We start from the raw sequence: 20,265 nt of genomic DNA on the forward strand, positions 1-20,265 counted from the left end.
ACCCTGGCCCTGTCTCCTCAATGAACTCTTTCCACTTGACAAGGCTCTGGGTGAAATGCTGCAGCTGAACAGCAAATGTTTTGGAAGTGCTGGAAGTTACACCGGATAGCCCCAAGAAGAGACGGGCAATCAAGACTGGAGCTACAAACGCCACACTATACAGAGTTTCAGCAGTCCTGTGAAAGCACTCTGCCACAGTCAAAGCATACAGAAAAATCGAAAAGTCAGAAAAAAATTATATTTGCTTTTATTACAATATATATTTCTACCTTTGCTGTATTCAGCAGATCAAAATGAGGTGTTAAATTATTTTCACCGTTGCAGTAGCACACACACATACAGAGTCAATACTGTATATAAACAGGCTTTGAAATAATAATCCATCCCTACAAATAAAAAAATACTCAATACCTTCTCTCTCCTCCCTCCCCAAATTACAGCAGTAACATTTTATCTTCAACATAACTAATGCAACAAGTAATGTCTTCTTTTCCTCACGCGACACAGCTGGAGCTGTATGGTCAGCAGCTTCAAGAAAATAAACATTAGTCACTCCTCACTGCTGCTTATTCTAGTTTATGTGTATTGTATAAATAGATATACTATGATTTAATGTGTCTGCACTTTTATGTTAGCCAAATATTCTTTCTGTAACAGAAACCAACATTACACTGCAAGCAAGGTTGAATTCTTTTTCTTTCACAGAAAGAGTACGAATTTGTTAAACCATTCATTTTTCTTCTACATAAATTAACAAAGCAGTTTAAATGTTATGCATAAAATTGCTTCGCTACCAAATCAAAATGTCTTATACTCTCTGAAAAAGTACAGCAATGTTTGTAGCAGGTCAAAACTCTGATTTTTGTAACTGTCTTTTCTGTGAGCAGATCTAATAAAACATTAGTTATACGAACACACGTTCATTTCACTGTTCAGCTGTATTTCAACTTTCAGGCACAAAGGGCTATAACAGGATGTCAGAACTCAGGCGTTTAACTTGACATAATCACAGAAATGTTGGTCAGAAGGGACCCCTGGAGGTCACCTAGTCCAACTTCACGCTTGGAGCGGACGGTTGCCAACACCAGATCAAGTGAGCCAGAACTGGTTTACTGCCTCGAAAAACTCCGGGATAGAGATTCCGCAGTGTTGCGGGGTTACCTGTGCCAGTGCTGCACTACAGCTAAAAATCCAATGGAATACAAATGACCACTCATTCACATTATCATTAGGTTTGAAATACTAATTGCAACAAACAACCCTGGTTTAGCTATTTATTAAATTACAATTAAACAAATCACAGGCTTTAATCGTGAAGAACTTTCAGGGATCAGATTTTAACTACTGGGAAGGATGAAAAACAAAATTGACAGTCTCTTACTGAAGAGAAGGGTTGGGTTGGTTTTATTTTGCATAATAAATGGATTGAGACAGCCCTTTACCAAAATTGAATTAAAACAGGATGTAGTTAGTCTATTTATCCATTTATTCCATCATTAATGACACCTATGAATATATACTGTGTAGATAAAGTGTGGCTATATTTAGAGATGCAACCATCTCAGTTTCGCAACCTGCAATCCACACTGATTGTCTTTCAGAAAATCTATACCACATTCCACAATCTGTAAGTACAAAAATATTTGCGTTTTCTTTAAGCTTTCTAGAGGGGATAATCAGTCTGGGTTGCTAAACACTCATTTCTTCCCCTTTGTGTCTGTCTACTAGTTCTGGTATCTCCAAAGCAGGCATGCAGCTTGCTCGAAAAAGCAATGTTCACATGAAAAGGAAGGCTTAAGGGGGGCTCACCACTGAACATTGCAGCTGGATAAAGGATTGCACTTGTATTCATTACTACTGAAGGCACAGGGAAATCATAAATTGGCCCCCTGACGTCCCAGGTAAAGACTTCAGCACTAAAAGTTAGAAAAGCCCTACTACAGAGTCACCATCCTACCTACATTGTGATCACTGATGACATGCAAAACCAGAATATGTTGAAACACAACAAATTCAATACAGAGCAGCTGTTTCCAAACTTTTGGGTGCTAACCGCCCACAATCATGTATTAAAATTTCTCCTAGACCACTCTGCCTTCCTATTATTAAACTCTTAACCGAGAACACTACAAAGCAGCTGCAAAACATGCACCACAGCCTCACAGATCAAAAGCTGGCAGAGACCACAGTTTCTGAACCACTGTTATAGCCATATTGAAATACAATATACATGGAATCCCATGATGCCATTTTTGAGTATTTCAGAGAATAATTAGACTTCTAAATATGTTTTTAAAAGAAAAAAAAACCTTTCCTAGCTACAAGCACATTTGAGGATCATTTGGCATGTGGTCACTTGATGGCTACATTTTAAGTCAAGTACCGCATTGTGGAAAGGCAGACCACTGGGAAAACATTATCAACTGATCTGCAGTATTGCTTTTAGCACGCACAGTTAAGGTGTAAGGCAGTCAAAAGCAGGTAGCAAAACTAGTATCTGCAGCTTGTGTCTGGACAAATAAGGAAAAAAAAAAAAAGACAAAAAAGGAGATTTCATTATCTTGGAGAATAAATTGCACTAAAAGTATCCATTCCTTATGATACGAAACCAAAAAAAACCTCCATACAGTAAAAACCTGAGATGCATCATTCACCAGCAAAGTTCACATTTTAGCCAAAATAATGTTTCAAATAAAACCATTCCATTTTGACAAAATCTTTAGTGTTCTTGGCTCAGTAACGATCTTGAAACTCAGTACATTTGGTGCGTAAGAAGTCTTTACTGAAAATCACTGACTTCAGTAAGATGGGCACTATGCGCCGTGGCCTGTATCGTCCACTTGCACGCTTTAATCCGAATCATAGAATCACTTTGGTTGGAAGAGACCCTTAAGATCATTAAGTCCAACCATAACCTAAACTTAGCATCTACATGTCTTTTAAAGCCTTCCAGGGATGGTGATTCCACCACTTCCCTGGGCAGCCTGTTCCACTGCTTCACAACCCTTTCTGTGAATAAATGTTTCTGAATACCCAATCTGAACCTTCCCTGGTGCAACTTGAGGCCATTTCCTCTCGTAAATAGCTATTCTTGAAATTTTTCTCAAATTGAGAAAGACTGCCAGGATCCAGCCAGCTTATTTCCTTTGCTATTTAATTACACATCACTTTCTCAGAAAAGTGTTACCATGTCAAAACAACAGGCTGGAATAAATCAACACAGTTCAATCGGCTTTGATAGCTGCACTGATTCACTATGGCTGAGGATCTAGACCAGTAATTAACTCTTGAACAGTTATTGGTCAAACAAGGGAAAAGAGGATGAACCACTTGCTCCTTCAGAGAAAGGAATTTTGACATACAGATTGCAACCCCTGTCTGTGTCACCAGTTGTCAGGACTGGTGAGCATCTTCAGCTCCCTTACTTACTTGCAGGGGGTTCTGATGAGATGAAAGATGACTTCAGCAAAGCAGAAGAGATAGGCTACCACTTTACAACCTTATGGCATGTTAAACTGCAACTCCAACATCACTTCACTTTTATTTGACCTTAAAAAAATGAAACCGTATGGCACAATCTGAGGAGCTAGAAACACAACTTCTATTCCTAGTGAGACTCCTCGTCATCTGGAAACGTGACTAAGTATGAGAAAACATTTCTAAGTTTGCTGACAGCAAAAGAATACAATGCTCACAACATCACAGATTCCAGCTGAACTGTCAACAGCCAAAGCCAAGTGCTGTCCTTTCAATATAAGCTAACCCATTCTTTGAGCTGAGGCCAACAGTGTGGAGATGCAGTTAAGACGAGGATGGATGTGCGTCCTGAGTTTCAAAAGGCGGCGGAGGTTCCCTCCAGTAGGTGAACTGACTGTAGGTATCAGAACAAGGGAAGTCTGAAGAATGGCTTCTTTTCAACAAGGGGAAAATGTGGTCTACCACTTCACATAGTCTGACATAGCTGGAAAATAAACAAATAAAAAGAACGCTGAGCCATTTCAGATGGCTTTTGAATTTTTATAAGTCCCCAACCACTAAGGCATGGTTACTCTTACACAGACAAGTCAACCCACTCAAATAAATAAAACTAAACTCGATTTGGGTGCCTATCTTCCAGGGAGGATTCACAGTTCAGATAAGAAATCCATTAATTCTAAGCAACAATACATATATTAAGAAATACATTATAATTTCCATCCAGTTCATCTGCCAATATATTCAAGCCCCCTATTTTGCTTCTCCATTTCTTTCCAGCTCAGCTCAAACAGATCCCTGCTCAATTCATTATTCATATTTTATACACATATGGCTCCCCTTCAATTAAGGACACTCTTAACATTACTAAAAGACCATTTCCATTCAGTTTTAGGTGCTACAGCGCCTAAGTATCTTGCTGGAAGCCTCAGCCCTATCTTCAGATTTTGTTTTCTGTCTCTTCTACGTAGGAGCTCCAGGACAGGGAAATTTTGAAAAGGCAGATGGCTTCAGGAAACCAGCTAGTCTCATTTTTATGCTGACTAAATAGTACACTAATAATTCATTTCCATCTGCTTTACTCATGTAATACATTAAACTAATACTAAACAATTTCTTTCTGTCAGTTTAACTGAAGGAAAGTGGCAAGTCTGTATTTTATTCTATTTTTTTTCTGTTTTGTTTGAAACATCTAAGGAATCAAAAGCATCTTTGGGCAACTTGAGTCATAAATTACAACAGCAAATTAATTTAGTCCGCAATGTGTTAAGGATAAGAGATTACTTACGATGAGATGTTTGTCTTTGCATGCTCTTGTATAAGTTCTCCTTTAGGGTTAACTGTAAATATTCTGTTTAAAGAAACTCCCACTTGTTTGTATGAATAAACATCCTAAACAGAAGAGAGAAGAAAAAAAAAAAAGAAAATAATGATTCTGCCTTCGCACAATAATGTTTATTCTTGCTGGAATATATCACACAGAAGAACATACTTGCACAGGATTGGTACTATATCTATCTAGTTATTGTGTATCCGAAATTCTCTAGTACATTACAAACCTGAGGTCAGTCTAACAAAATGCTCATAGTGTTTGGTTTTTTGTTTGTTTTGTTGTTGGTTGGTGGTTTTTTGGGGGGGTGTTTTGGTTTGTGTTTTTGTTTGGTGTTTGTTATTGTTTTGTTTGTTTGTTTTTTAAGTAACTTCCCCTGACACAAAAATAACATTCAATTAAAAACTAATGATATTTGGTGTAAAAGTATTTGCACTTCCATTTTTCTTTCAGAGAACATTTAATTTCCTGAATGCATTGTACCAAGTATCTTGCAACAGTGTAAAAAGGTTAAAACATAACTGACACATAAAATAGCGATTAGTTTGTAAGGACAAGGTCACAAGAGGAAGCCATAACAACCGTGTCTATATTAAAACCCCTGGAAACATGTCTTATCTCCTGAGTTCAGATTTGTGCCATGCCCATATATTGATGCCATGTCAGAGCACAGGGGAAAGAAGGGAAAGGAAGGAATCGATGCCAAAATAGCAGCAGTGAGCCCCAGCAGGTAATGCAAATGCAATGCTGGGAAGCAGTACAATTAGAAGTAAAAATTAAGAATGTATTCTAAGAAATTGAAATTGTTAAGGAAAGCAAGGAATCAGTTTTGATCTGTTCTGAAGAAATGCATTACCAAAGCAAAGATAAAAATAACTCCCAGAAGAGGAAAAACAAGCTTCCACTTTACTAATATAAGTCACTGGTTTGGTTTAAAAAGCTGAGGTGGTGAAAGACTGGAATGTTCACGAAGATATAAAGATTATTTTAATCTCTATATTGTAAAGACTATACCAAAAAAATAAAGTAACTGAACAAAAGTGAACAGCAGTCACTTCAAGAATTCAGCATTGTAGCAGTCCATGCAGCATCTACACCTGTAATGACCATGAGCACTGAAACTTCACTGGGCGGGGGGGGTGGTACGCAGTAAAAACACAGAACAACAACAAAAAAAAAAAGCAGTGCAGAAGATTGTGAACATCGTGCTCCTGGCTTTGAGAAAGCGATGAGCCTATCTCACACCTGAGGACTGCTCTCCAACAGCGATCAGAGTGAGTTACCAGTAATTCCCTTAGAACTATTAATTTACTGCTTTACTTGAAATTTTGTCGAAGCGTGCATGAAAATAATGATTTCATTTCCTTGGTGTTCAAAAAAATTGAACTAGAGGTAGGTGTCTTCCATAACACAAAACCAGAAAAGTGTCTAAGAAGTTACTTCAGAACAGGACAGGAGTAAGAAAAGTCGACAGCCCCACTATCCAGCCTTCACCCAAGTGACAGAGATCTGTCTGCCTCTCTCTGTGGCAAACGAGATATCCCTTTCCATGCAAAGTAGAACCTTTGATTTCAGTGGGATGTCCAAGTTATGTTGAGTGTACTTAGAGTTTCCAGGGTAAGTCCCACCAGTATTCATCCCCAAAACTTTCTGTCTGGCCGCGGGTATCTCACTGACACTGTATCAGTGTGCAGTAAAATAAGATCAGTTTTCATACAAGCTCGAGGATTTTTTGGTTAGGATTTCAACCAGTACTACTGTTATGCTAACTTATGCAGATGCAACATATTTACTTTGCTGCTCTCTGTTTGTATCCAACATTGTGAGATCATTAAAAAACCCTTTATATTCTCCTTTGTACAGGGCCTAATAAAACATTCCTAACTCCCATTTAAAACTAATGTAACAGAACCACGAAATATCAGCAATGTTTCTGTTCTCTGCAATAGAAATAAATTCAGCTATTACTTACAGCAGGTCTGTTTCCAAAAGCAGCATAAAAGGGTTCTGTGTTAGGATAAAACAAATTTTTGATGTCTGTCAAACATTGAACTTTAAATTTTTCTGGCTTCTTTTCTATCACCTCCCTGAAATGATAAAAAAGGGAGGCTGAATATGAACATAAAATATAGCACAAACCATTTTGTTTTCTTTATTCAAGACTTTCACCTGGCTGAATACTCCTACAGAGCCCCCCCACCCTTCTCCAACAAATCTCCTTTTGGAAATTACAGTGCCCATGAAGACAAAATAGCTTTCCCAAGCTTACATAATGGTCTGAAACAAGGGAGCTTCTACTGAAACCTATGCTGTAAAGATGATACTGAGCAAGGATGGTTGATTACAAGGAGTAGGTGCTAAATAAAGACTTACGAGACATAAATTGTCATCAAGTAAACTGCTTCCTGAGATCTGCAGAATGATTCATAGATTGCATTAGCCTTCACTGGGTATAGCTTTTTTTTTTTCTTTTCTTTCAAAGGATTGCAATTACCTCATGTGCTAGAAGCACCTCAGCCTGTTAAGATATTTCTACAGTCAAGGTCCTCTTTCACTGCTAATTAGCAGAAGTTAAGGAATAAAGTAATCTTCTGCTTCTCTTCAGTTGCTCCTTACAGAATATAGAATTCATTAATGAACAGAGCAGTTATCTCATCTCTGGGCAAAAGCCCTTTCACAACAGCTTCTCTTGGCAAGGAGACAGAACAGGTGGCAGAGTCTGGAGTTCCCAAAACATAGGAAGATGCCAGCATGACACAGAAGTGCTTAAGAAGCTCAGAATCCCACATCCTAGCACCAACACATATGTCAAGGAAGATGTGAATAGCACAGAAGCTTCATAGGAGTAATACAGCCCTTTGGAACAGCACTTCCAAATCAAGGATTGAGAATGTGCAAAAGAGGAATAAAACCATCTTTCCCTAGTCTCACATACAGTTGATCTCAGAGCCCTCAAATTCACAATAATTAAATCTGTGGATGACAATGAAGTCATTTATTGCCCACACATCACAACAGTTATGATAGCGTATATTGAAAGATGGGCATTCTTTAGTCTAAACAAGATACCAAAAAGACTATCACTTTAAATATATTTCTAGATATGAGTATCGTAACAGTAACTACCCTTTCACTGCATTTATTATTTAATCAGTATAAAAAGTACACTGTAATACCTCCACAGTCTCTTATATTTAGAACATGACTGGTAAGACAGCCTGTAGCATGTCACTCATTCGGGAGAACACCTGAACAACCATCCATTAAAAATTCTAATGAAATACGTCCTGTCACAGCAGCTTTTAACAGCTTAAAATATTTTCAGTAATCACTTGACATGCTTCACTGAATTAGGAAGAAGGTACAATATTCATAATCTGTGTTATTATTATTCACTTATTATAGTTCGACACCTATAAAAACCAAACACTGTCCACACAGAATACCACTGTGCAGTTAGGAGCATAAAAAGTTCATTTCATTTTCACATTGATTTCTTCAAAACCCACCAAGCAATATTCTTCCACAAAAAAAATATTTATGCCAGTTGGAACGCAAGTCAAGACAAAAATGCTTGTTATTAATAGGTGAAGAGTTTTCCCATAGCTAAATATTAATATACCATGTAAAACACATCAAGTCAACAGAAGTACCAATTCGTAAACAGTGAATGTAGATGTATATCGAGGCACATTTAAGAGATAAACCAAAGTGATGATCTGTTGAATTTTGGTCCTCCTCTAACAAAATTTCTTCTTAAATTTTGCACCAATGTGTAAGAAAAAACAGTATGAATGATTTTCAAGCACTACCATAAAAAAAAGCTGAGAATTCAGCCCCCACCAACCTCTGAGTTTCTTTCTGCATAGAAGTGACATTGCAATACCTGTGAAAAGCTGAGAATAAGCTGCTTGGACTCAGCAACAGCGGCCCTTGAGGCAGCACCGTTCCTCGTTCATTGACCCAGTGCAAGTATCCTCTGGTCATGTCTGCCATTCCAATAGCACGTGCTGAGCAGTACAAAAATTTATACCCGTTTCTGTGAACAGAAATAAGAGAAGAAATTACTGTAAAAATAAAGTAGGTATTTTGACAGCAATAATTTTGCGGGTTTATTTTTACATGAACCAAATCATGACTGTTTAAAAGACTTACATTTAACCTAGGCTTATTTAAAAGGAATGAAAACATTTATGCCAGGACCTTGGATAATTAAAAATCTGTCCAGCTCCACTGCAGTTAGTGATTTACACCTAAAGGGGGCTCATTTATCTCTGGTCTTCTTGTGGCTTAAGACTTCTTATGGCTTTCTAACTGACCCTGCATAGTGGAACCATACTCCTTTGAATTAACTCACAAGAAATCTGCTAAAAGGAAAACACTTGGCATAAAGCAGACAGTAGTGTATTAGCCTTTGCTGTATTAATAGTGTTGTGTTCCTACCTCTTGGGTCTCTGCAAAAAAACACCAGTTTACGTGCAGCAGTAACATATTCCTTCGAGTCAGAACAAATTTGAACTTCAAAACACAGTACGAAAAGCAATCTTTGACTTGGCATTGAAATAAACGTTTCAGCAGAAGTCACAAGTTATCCTTCCTTCTGTTTATGATAGAACAGAATCAAATGATGCTAGTTCAACTTAATAGTAATTTACTTCCCAAGTCCTATACAAAATTATTGTTCAGAAAATAAATACTGTATTCAGAGCACATGTGGTCATAAAATCTAACCACTGAACATTAATATGGTGTTTGGCTGTAATATCTAGCCCCTACATAATTAATTTGGTAATTTGAAAAACAACATGACTCAAATCTATTTTTTCCTCCATGTTTATGATCACCAAAGCCCTAACGATACATAATGGTGGCAGACATAGAAATAACAACTGCAATCAAAAAAAAAAAAAAAAAAAAAAAAAAAAAAAAATCACAGAATCACAGAATATTAGGGATTGGAAGGGACCTCAAAAGATCATCTAGTCCAATCCCCCTGCCAGAGCAGGAACACCCAGAAGAGGTTACACAGGAAGGCATCCAGGCGGGTTTTGAATGTCTCCAGAGAAGGAGACTCCACAACCTCCCTGGGCAGCCTGTTCCAGTGTTCCGTCACCCTCACTGAGAAGAAGTTTCTTCTCAAATTTAAGTGGAACCTCCTGTGTTCCAGTTTGAACCCATTACCCCTTGTCTTATGATTGGTTGTCAAAAATAATTTTCAACAAATGTATTATAGAGGTTATATAGAACTAAATACTGCTCAGCATGTGAATTCCCAGGCTGTCCTGTCTTTTCTATGATCACATATGTCTATACAGAACAAAACCACAGACAAGTGTCTCTGGCATAATTTAGTTTCCATCATCCATAATTTATAATTCATCACCCATGTAAAACAAAAAGCATTAAACGAACCTTAGCATAACCCTAGTACACAAAACAAATCAGATTAACTGAGAGGACAGTGTGATGTGTACCAGAGGTTCTTCAAACATTTACAGTAATTTGAATATGTAAGAACAGCTGAATTTAACTTAATAAAGAAAACCAATTTTATTTTCTTCATAAAGCAAAAATATCAACTTGAACAGACAGCAATCAGTAATTCTCCTTGTAGAAGTTAAAATCTGAATGTATAACATCAGAATATATCAGATATTTCGTCTGATTCCATTCAGACATCAATTAATTTTTCTCCTCATTTCCTTTTTTCTCCCAATTGCTAATCGCAAAACTCACCACATTCTCTCTTTGATCCTCCAGTTTACCCAATGTCCTGACTCCATTGCAAACTGTATCCAGGGGACCCGCAGTACACCTGTGCTCTTGCACTAGCCTTGCTCACCTAGAAGGATTCCCACACATCACCCCATGGGAGTTGGTACGGTCCGATTGTTTTTCTCCTGCTCATATTTATCAGAGGAAATACCTCAAGTTTTTTGAAATATATTGTTCTAGGTCATACCAGGATAGTCTCCCCGTTAATGGCATTAACTGACCAGAAGCACAGTTGATCTACTGTTGTCCAATATTTCAAAAGCTATCAGAAAAAAAAAAAAAAAAATTTCCAAACATCATTAGATCTCAGGTATCCTGAGCTACTTTTTGAATACGCCTGTCTTTCTCCATGAATTACAGAGAGTGTACGAGCCACAAGTAAACATGTTGAATCCAGATCCTTCCACCCGCTGTAGCACAAAAGGTATTTATTACTGTGGGGCAAGAGCCACCGGCGCAGATCAACTACTGAGCTATAATAGAGCAGCTCACACTGGTGTAGCCAGGTAAAGGTCAGTTCGTCAGGCTCTTCACAGCATATATCTTATAGACTTTTAATGCCTTTAAATTGCACTTTAAGCAATAATTTCTTATCACCTACTCTCAAAATTAACCAACGACATAAAAATATTTAAAGATTGATCCTTCCTAACTTTGCAATTTAATAATGGACTTTAAAACAAATATTTAAACACAGAAATAACAAAATAAATTATATCATCATCAGTAGCAAAAATAATCAATGTCTTTGAAACTCGTTATTTATACAACAAATAAAACAACAAGAACATCAGCAGTGAATATCCAAAATGGGTTCATTTCTGCTCAAAACATTGTGCTGTGCTGTAAGGGTAAGATTCACTTTGCTTCACTAGAAGCTCAAGTCTAAGCTGTTTCACTGATCTCCCTGTCTGCTCACTGGAAAACAAGGGAACTCCCCCAAATGGATTCATCCCATGTGCTTTAGATTTCATCCCTGCATGACTCCAAGTGAGTTAGGTTTGGCAAGAACTCCACCTACAGTGACCACCCCAGGCTGAACAGTCCTTACGCATCTCAGAGTCTCCTCAGCAAGGAGAGAAGGGAAGGTATAAAAGCATCTTATGAATTACTGCTGCTGCAACTCCCAGTTTGCAAAGAAAGGTCCACTTGCTGCAACTGCACAACTCATTCAAATTACTACCGTTTTTGGAACTAACTGTAGCCATATGTTTGGGATGGTTGGAGGAGCAATCACTACGCATTAATTCGGGGCTTTGGCTTTTGATATCACAAAAGCAGGTTTTGCTGTGGCTATCATACAGCAGAATTGACAAGATATTCATTAAATTATCACCTTTGCAGGTTAAGAGAAGCCTAATTTTAATTTTTATGTGCAAATGAATAAACACAAACAAGCGACAGATGCACAAACAGATTTACTGAATACTCACTGGCTCACTTTATGGTACAACTTTGCAATCCCTTGGTGTGTCCAGTCTTTCCCAAGAGTTGGCAAAATATGACCTAAAGTATCTGACCTTAATAAAGGAAAAAATATATAAATGAACTGAAAAATAACAATACTTAAAACAACCGTTGAGGTTAGTACAAACCCCACTAACTTATATGGCTAGCGGTAAAGGAAAATAAGGTTTTCTGTAAGGTACTGATCACGATCAGAAGAGGATTACTTTACTCCCCTTCTTTTTGAGACAGAACTGACATGCCCATCCTTGGCCATGTTGTTTTAATTACTCTTGTGCCCCAGGACTTGTCTTCATGGAAAATCTCATGACCCATAGGTAACATGGAAGTTACAGGATATAGGCTATTCATCAGACGGGTATGGTAGGCCAGCCAGTACTAAGCATACTTTTTGAGGTTTACATGAAATGTTTACTAAAAAAACAAATCTACCCATAAGGGAAGTTTATGGGAAAGTGTAAGCATAAGGTAGGTCACATTCTAGCTGACTTCAAACAAACTTCTCCACAAAAAGCCAGCAGTTGGTCACGTATAAAGTATCATGAAATAGCTATACTATATATATTTCCCAATTTACATAAGAGAAAATTATTTACACTGTAGTAACACCTAGAACAAATGAGCAGCTCACTTGGCTATGCATTATGCAGATACAGAAAGAGACCCACACCCTGAATCTCTTGCATCTTAGAGAGAAAACATTGGGCATTGTCTTAGAATGGATTTGCAATGGTATTGTAAGGGGAAGTGATCCAGTAACTTTCTGGCCAGCTCAACAGCAGAGAGAAGAGTAGACTCCATTCACTTTGTTGAAGCTTAAGAAAACAAAGCGGGGGATATTAATTTATGCTGGCACCGAAAAAAAGTTTGCCCTACAATGGATAAATCATGACAAAGAAAATAGTTTCATTTTAAATCATGTATTTTAATTCACTCCTAATTGCTCTTGGAAATTATTCTTCCTTATTCTTTTTTTCTAATTATCATGCAATCACAATGATTTGGGTTGGAAGAGACCTTTAAACGTCATCTAGTGCAACCCTCCTGCCATGAGCTTCAACTAGATCAGGTTGCTCAGAGCCCCATCCAGCCTGGCCTTGAATGTCTCCAGGGATGGGGCATCTACCACCTCTCTGGGCAACCTGGGCCAGTGTTTCACTCCCCCTCAAGGTAAAAATTTTTTCCTTATATCTGGTCTGAATCTTCCCTCCTTTACTTTAAAGCCATTAGCCCTTGTCCTGTCACAACAGGCCCTGCTAAAAAGTCTGTCCCCATCTTTCTTACAGGCCCCTTTTAAGCACTGAAAGGCCGCAATAAGGTCTCCCCAGAGCCTCCTCTTCTCCAGGCTGAACAACCCCAACTCTCTCGGCCTGTCCTCACAGCAGAGCTGTTCCAGCCCTCTGATCATCTTGGTGGCCTCCTCTGGACCCTCTCCAACACGTCCATATCTTTAGATACTGCCAAGTTTGATTTTCAAATAAAATTATTTTGAAACGTATGTAAGCATTTCATTTTAAAAGGTCAAAAGAAAATATATTTTTTTTATTAGGTGCTTCCCTGTTGCACACACTATTGTTTTCCCCAATGTTAAATGACTAACTAAATAAAAATCAGCAACAGAGTGATTCATTTTGGTCACTCCAAAATGGTGGGTTTTACTCAAAGTACTAATCTGAAACTTTCCATCAAATTCTAATTCTGACATTGATTTTGGAGTCTTGTCTTCTAAATAATAATGCCCCTCACTGGAATGCCCCAATAATGCCTTTTAAAACAGAATTCACATGTTTTTTCTTTTTAATGTAGCCAGTGTACTTCATAGGTGCGATGCAGCAAAAAGGTTATTATTTTGCAGAAGCTCCTCCAATACCACTGCAAATACTATCATGGAACACCAATAGGTGACAAATAATGGGCGCAGATGGCATGTGTCTCTATGGAATTAAGAGTTCAGCTAATGATTCTTGCATTGTTTGAAAGCTAAAAAAAAAAAAACCCAAAACAAAAACAACCACACCCCCCCACCACCACTAGAATATGATGATTCTGGGACTCAACATTCCCTGTCAATTACTTTTTCCTTTAGTCTAAAGGACAGCTTGTCCTTGCAGATAAGGCCTCTCCCTGTTCGTGAACTCACCGTGTGATTGTTCCATCGATGTCAGAAATAATAACTTTTTCATCCCAGTTCCATAGGTAAATGGTGCCTTCACAGCGGCAAGTACCTTGATACTGTGTTGTAACACTAAAGGTCACATCGTTGGGGCCATTCTTGAGCTTTAAGCTTTTCTGCAAGACATTATCAGCAAGATAATCAACAAACTGAGCATGTGAAATGGACACAGTGCAAACACAAACCACAGATGATCACTGCCTTCATCATAATGAATCTTATTGCTTTCAGCAGAGCTATTGTCTAAACAATGATAGCAGAGGTTTGCATAGTGTACATTAGTCATTTATTTATAGAGCAGAACAAAGCAAACAAAGAAAAAAATCCATTTCACAGTTGGGGATATTAAAAAAATATCCCAAAAAGTTCATATAAACGATAACTAATTATGGAATAGGGAATATCTATGAGGGTTTTCCATTTCTGAGATATAGATACATATGCAGAAATGTTAGTAACTCTAACTATATGGGGATTTGTGTTCTACAGTATCACACCTCTTTCCTGTAATAACCCACCTCTCATACCATATGACCTACTGCCCTTCAGTCCCCACCAAATTTCCTGAACTCTCCCACTTCCCTGCCCTTCCTTCTCACTGTCTCCTGTGTCACTCAGCGACTCATCGGGCAAGAGACTACCTATTTGATTCTATTTGTGGATCTAACCATTCATTTTCACAAAACCTGCAGAAGCTTAAAATATTGTCTCTCTTTTTCTTAGTTACGTTTCACTGCAATTGTTCAGTGAGTTAAAAAGTGAAAAGGAGGTGGGAATGCAGAACAACTGATGGGTACCTGATGACTCTCAGCCACTGTTTCATCAAGAAGCCTAAAAATAGTTCTAGCTTTGGCTAATTTCTGCGAGGTTTCCGAATCTGAAATGCATCAATATGTTTGTGTAACCCTTCCTTTTTGTTTGCTATAGAAGATTACCAACACATCCCATCTGTCTCTTGGGAAAAATTCTGTATTTCTTGCAAACTGTTCAGGCAGTGAGTGATGGGGCTGTTTAATGCTGCACGCCTTGTGTGGGTTTCCCTCAGAAAATTAATTGGCTGTAGATAAGATGACAAAAAGTATTTCCTTAAAATAGCCCATTTTTCCAGATCAAATTGTAATGTGCAGAACAGAAAACTGTAACAGTTTTGTCATCATAAGTCAAAACACCTCTGTCGCAGAGGAAGAGAACTGGCTCCAAAGAAATTAATAGCCTGGCCTCATAGTAAATTCACAAGCAGAATTCACATTCAGAAGTTACTAACAGAAAACTGTGTTTACGTAAAATATGACCGTCTGCCTACAAATGAGAGGTGAGGAAAAAGAAAAAAAGAGAGGCCTGTGGGTTAACATATACATATTATACATAATACAAGAAGGACATGGTTCTAGTACAGTTATTCATGCAACGAATACATACTTTGGGAATTTAATTTTGATATTTTTCTAAATGGGATCCCATGTCTCCCAATCTCTAAACCCCAGCACTCGCTGCAAGGTAAAACATTCATGCTTAATAGTGAAAAGAGAAGGGAAAACATTTTTTTTTTTTAATATAACAAGAGAAATAATTAAATGCAAGACATAAGAGCTAAGTAAGCTTTGCAAGCCTGAATAACAGTATTGTCCATGTTGTATTAGAAATGACGTTTCAGGACAAGGATGTAAAATTAACTCACAAGCTGGTCAGAAGTGAGTCGAAGTGTTTTTTTGTAACTGATTCCAGACAATAGTGAGAGATGACTTGAGTTGGTTTGTAATGACCCGAGGTTTTGTTTGGCAGCTCTAGGGTCTTCATCGCTTGAAGAAGATTCATCTTTTATTCTGGAACATTGCAGACCCAGAAAATGTTATCATATCAGTAAATGCATCTCAGTATCCACTAAAAATGCATTAACGGTGAGTCACCAAATAAGTCATTAATTCTCTGCTCCTAAGCAGTGTCTCACAGCAGGCCATTCACATCATGGCTCTAAATATATCAATGAAGTGGTGAATTTTCATTCACGCATGTTCCCCATTATTCATACTTGGATTGTTCTAGCCATTCACTTGCCTATAAGCTAGTTTTCATTAGTTATTTTTAATGAATTTAAATTAATGTACCATATTAACTCAAAAATCTCACAGTGGTAAAAGAATAATACCCATTAGATACTGTAACTACAAAAATTCTTCAGTTCTCAGAAGTAGAAACAGGCATTTGTTATGCTGGCTTTCTCTTACCCATTTCTCTTCTGCCCCAAAGAATTTAGCAATTAGTAGAAAACAATCCAGGTGATGGAAATTTTATTATAGAAACTAACTCTTCTTTCTCTTTCAATGAGCAACTCTAGATCATTGGATTATTCTTTTCCAGAATTTGCAGGATTATCCCATTCAGGATGTGAAGATAAAAAGTCATAAAATCTGAGCTCCTTTATATAATTCCATTTAAATACACATCAATATAATTTTTACTCTTTTCTCCTGCTATAACTATTTTTTCAGAAATGTGTTAAGGATATCTTTCTTCAGAGAGAAAGTTTTCCTACAGTAAACAAATCTATCACCTTATAGAGAAGGTAAAAATATCCTTTGCGGATCCAACAAATCTCATCTCTAAAACAAGCAGCATTTGGCCTCTTATTCCAATCACACCTGGATGTTGTTTGATGTTAGGAAATCTTGACCAAATATCGAGATACCACATGTCATGACTAGCAACATTTAAAAGCCTAGCTCGTCCTTTGTAACAGCAGATCCAAAAGCTTTACTCAATATACCACTTATCGCATTCTGCTTGCAGGCAATAAACTTTTAATGACACATTTCTAAGGTCAGTTAAAATTTAAACAAAGAACACCAATTACAGAATCTCATCTGCTTGAAGTCTTAATCCTACTTTAAAGCTTATCTTTAAACAGCCATGTAAAAAACAACAGACCTAAATGTCACTTGTCACCCCTTAAAGGCAAATGAGCCTTTCTGATTTATTCTGTGGCTTTCACAAACTCAGACAACAATTAGCCTCCTAGAGAATGAGCAATCCTCCTGCCAGCACATTCTCCTGGACTGCAACTGCTGACCCCTGGAAAGAATGACAGCTAACACCTTTTTGTTTCACAAAGGTGATCCTTGAACTTAATGAGCATAAAGCATATTCGAATCCGGCCCTTCTCAGCTTTAAGTGCTGACGGCACACAGAGAGGTGTCTTTACAGTGAGATCTCTAAGTACAGCAAAGGGCTAAAGTAGGAGAGCTGTCCCTGGCTAAGTCATCCTTCCAAAGCAAGTTAAAGCTCATCCTATGGAACTCTCCTAAAGGAGAGATTCTGGCCACACAGTATAATTAGTTTGGAGCACACAAAAGAAGAGACTTGTGCAATCCTTGAAATAATAGAAAACCATGACTATTGCCTAGGAAAAATAAATCTCTGGAAAGACTTAGGCCCCTGAACTTCCCAGAATACGCAGGAACAAATTAATTATCAGGACATAAGTATATGTAAATCAGGAATTTTAGCAACTGGGATCTGACAACAGCATAGGGTCGCCTATGATCTTAGAATCACATAATTGTTTTGGTTGGAAAAAACCTTTAAGATCATTAAGTCCAACTGTTCATCTAGCACTGTCAAATCCACCTCTAAACCATGTCCCTAAGCACCATACCTACACACCTCATAAACCCCTCCAAGGATGGTGACTCCACCACTCCCCTGAGCAGCCTGTTCCAATGCCTGACAACCCTTTCCATGAAGAATTTTTTCCTAATATCCAATCTAAACCTCCCCTGTCGCAACTTGAGGCCATTTCCTCCCATCCTATCACTTGCTACTTGGGAGAAGAGACCAACACCCTCCATACTACAACCTCCTTTCAGGTAGTTATAGACAGCGATAAGGTCTCCTCTCAGCCTCCTTTTCTCCAGGCTAAACAATCCCAGTTGCCTTGAAAACTCTAGAGAGACACATACAGCTTATTTTTTGTTTTCAAGGGGCTGGAACGTGTGTCACGGATCTGCCAGCCAAACCACAGAAATGCCAGCGCACACTCACAAGGTCTGCAACCCTGCCATGGGTAGAGCCCTCCTTCCTATCTGCACCCATTTGGTGCAGTGAATAACAAATTAAATATACTTCATTGACACAGTGCTTCTTTATTCAAAAATAAGAGGTAGCTTGCTTTCATTTTTAAATGGTAACTGCTGCTCATTTCAGGGACAGATCATTTTGGGGGTACCTGTTTGCCATGCTCATTTGTGAAGAGCCCGCTCCTGTAAGTCCGCTCTCACTCATACCTTGCTCTGGCTTCGTTTCCTGTAAAAATACAAAAATGAGAAGCTGTGCATCTCCTGCTGGAGAGAGAGCAAAAGTTTTTAGAAAAATATTTGAAAACCAAATTCTGTCCTGTACAGACTTGGTCAAAATCAACAGCATGTTTGTTTCCTTTACTTGTAGACAAAATAAAACTTAATGGCTTTCTTAAAAAATAAAGGTTGTACAAAGAACTAAAAATCACAAATATAAAACTCAGAAGAAGAATTAAGATTTAGTATTGCATGGTAGAAGTACAGAAATATCAGATTTCACATCTGGTACTGTTGAAGTTCTGGGATCAATCCCATAACTACTCAGTTCATGCATTTCAAACAGCTAGATTTCACTTGAAAAAGCAAAGTATGACTCTGGAGAAGAAAAAACCCCATACTGTTACCTTTCATAGAATCATTAAAATCTTCAATGCAATAAAACTTTCCAAACTGTTTTTACCTTGAGTAGATGCTAAGCTCTATCAATTTCATCCCACAAAACTTTTAAATAGGGAACGATTTTATGAGATACACAAACAACAATATAGCTGCCACAGCCCAAGAGATAACCAAACACTTCCACTCAGACAGAAAATCTAAAAAACTCCAACAAACTGTATATAAATCTCGTGCTCTGAACCTCATATCCACAGATCAGTACAATGGTTATTTCATGCAAGGCTGAAAGATTTCATCGACTGAAGCACAACCAGGAAAATGTATTAGAAGTAATTTTCTCCCCTCAAGTACTAATGCTTCAGTAGTACAAATTAATACAAAGAGGTTTTATTAGCCAACTTTAAAGATTAAATATGTCTAGACAGAGGATCAATATTTCATATAAAGTTTTGCTTTTTTCCCTGTTTTTAATGTTCATCCATGGCTTTAAGACTGTTACCACAAATTTTTAATGCTAAGAGAAGAAATTCAAAAATACTTTAATATATAGTCAGTTTTCCGTCTTAGGTTTTGCTGAATTTTACAGCTCACACTACTCATAAATATGTCTGTTCTTCAACTATCAAAAGAAAGCTGCAGAAGGTAGGTAATCTGCATGGAAACATTGAATTAGTGGTACAGCTCTTCGATTCCAGGTTCCTCCGCACAAATTTAATCCATTAGATAATACTGCCTCGGGTCTATGTAATGAAAATAAATGCAGAACCAAAACCCTGCAGGCAAATGTTTCGGGAAGGGTCTGATCCAAAGCTTTCTGAAGTCAAAAGAAGTCAGACTTCAGACCCTGTTTAAACATCTTTTAATGTGTATATGCTCAGTCAAATTGAATATTGCGTTACTCTCAGAAGCAAAGTTCAAAGGGATGACTATGGAGCTATCCGGCCTTCCCAGTGCAACTAGAAGGAAACTCCTCTTGCTTCTTAAACTTACCTCTTTAATAGTGCTGTTCCTCCCTCGCCATGAAAACCACCACCTTCCACCTTTTTTGGGCATCTTGTCCCTCATTATAGATTCCACAGTGGCCTGTGATAAATGGATGGCAACATAAAAAAAACCCAAAACAAAGGACAGCCTGATATATGTAAATGAAAGAAAGTGTCAAACACACAATTTTAACTGATAATAAATAGAATAAAAGTAAACATACTGTCTGTGGACCATAAATTCTACTAAAGCAAAATCTAATGGTATCCAGAGCTGCTCTGAAGTAACTTAAGCATGAATACTTATGTTTTTTTTTTTAAAGGAAAATGAAAAAGAGATAAAATCAAAGAAGAAAAAAAAAAAGCATAAAT

At 37.7% G+C, this 20,265-nt stretch overlaps 1 protein-coding gene across 5 annotated transcripts in view; it reads right to left on the reverse strand.

The window, feature by feature from the left end:
• Positions 1-248: 248 nt before the first annotated feature.
• Positions 249-20,265, reverse strand: part of LPIN1 (lipin 1) — an 84,398-nt gene continuing 64,381 nt past the window's right edge. For all 5 annotated transcript variants that reach the window (XM_065630627.1, XM_065630628.1, XM_065630626.1 and 2 more), the window contains 9 exons: positions 19,901-19,993; positions 18,442-18,518; positions 15,898-16,042; positions 14,187-14,335; positions 12,013-12,099; positions 8,691-8,843; positions 6,777-6,891; positions 4,763-4,866; positions 249-3,961 (listed from right to left, as the gene is read on the reverse strand). In XM_065630627.1, the coding sequence (XP_065486699.1) occupies positions 3,802-3,961; positions 4,763-4,866; positions 6,777-6,891; positions 8,691-8,843; positions 12,013-12,099; positions 14,187-14,335; positions 15,898-16,042; positions 18,442-18,518; positions 19,901-19,993 (1,083 nt within the window). In that variant the 3' untranslated portion in view covers positions 249-3,801. The remainder of the gene's footprint in view (positions 3,962-4,762; positions 4,867-6,776; positions 6,892-8,690; positions 8,844-12,012; positions 12,100-14,186; positions 14,336-15,897; positions 16,043-18,441; positions 18,519-19,900; positions 19,994-20,265) is intronic.

Source organism: Caloenas nicobarica, chromosome 3, assembly GCF_036013445.1.
Source record: "Caloenas nicobarica isolate bCalNic1 chromosome 3, bCalNic1.hap1, whole genome shotgun sequence".
NCBI classification, from domain to species: Eukaryota; Metazoa; Chordata; class Aves; order Columbiformes; family Columbidae; genus Caloenas; species Caloenas nicobarica.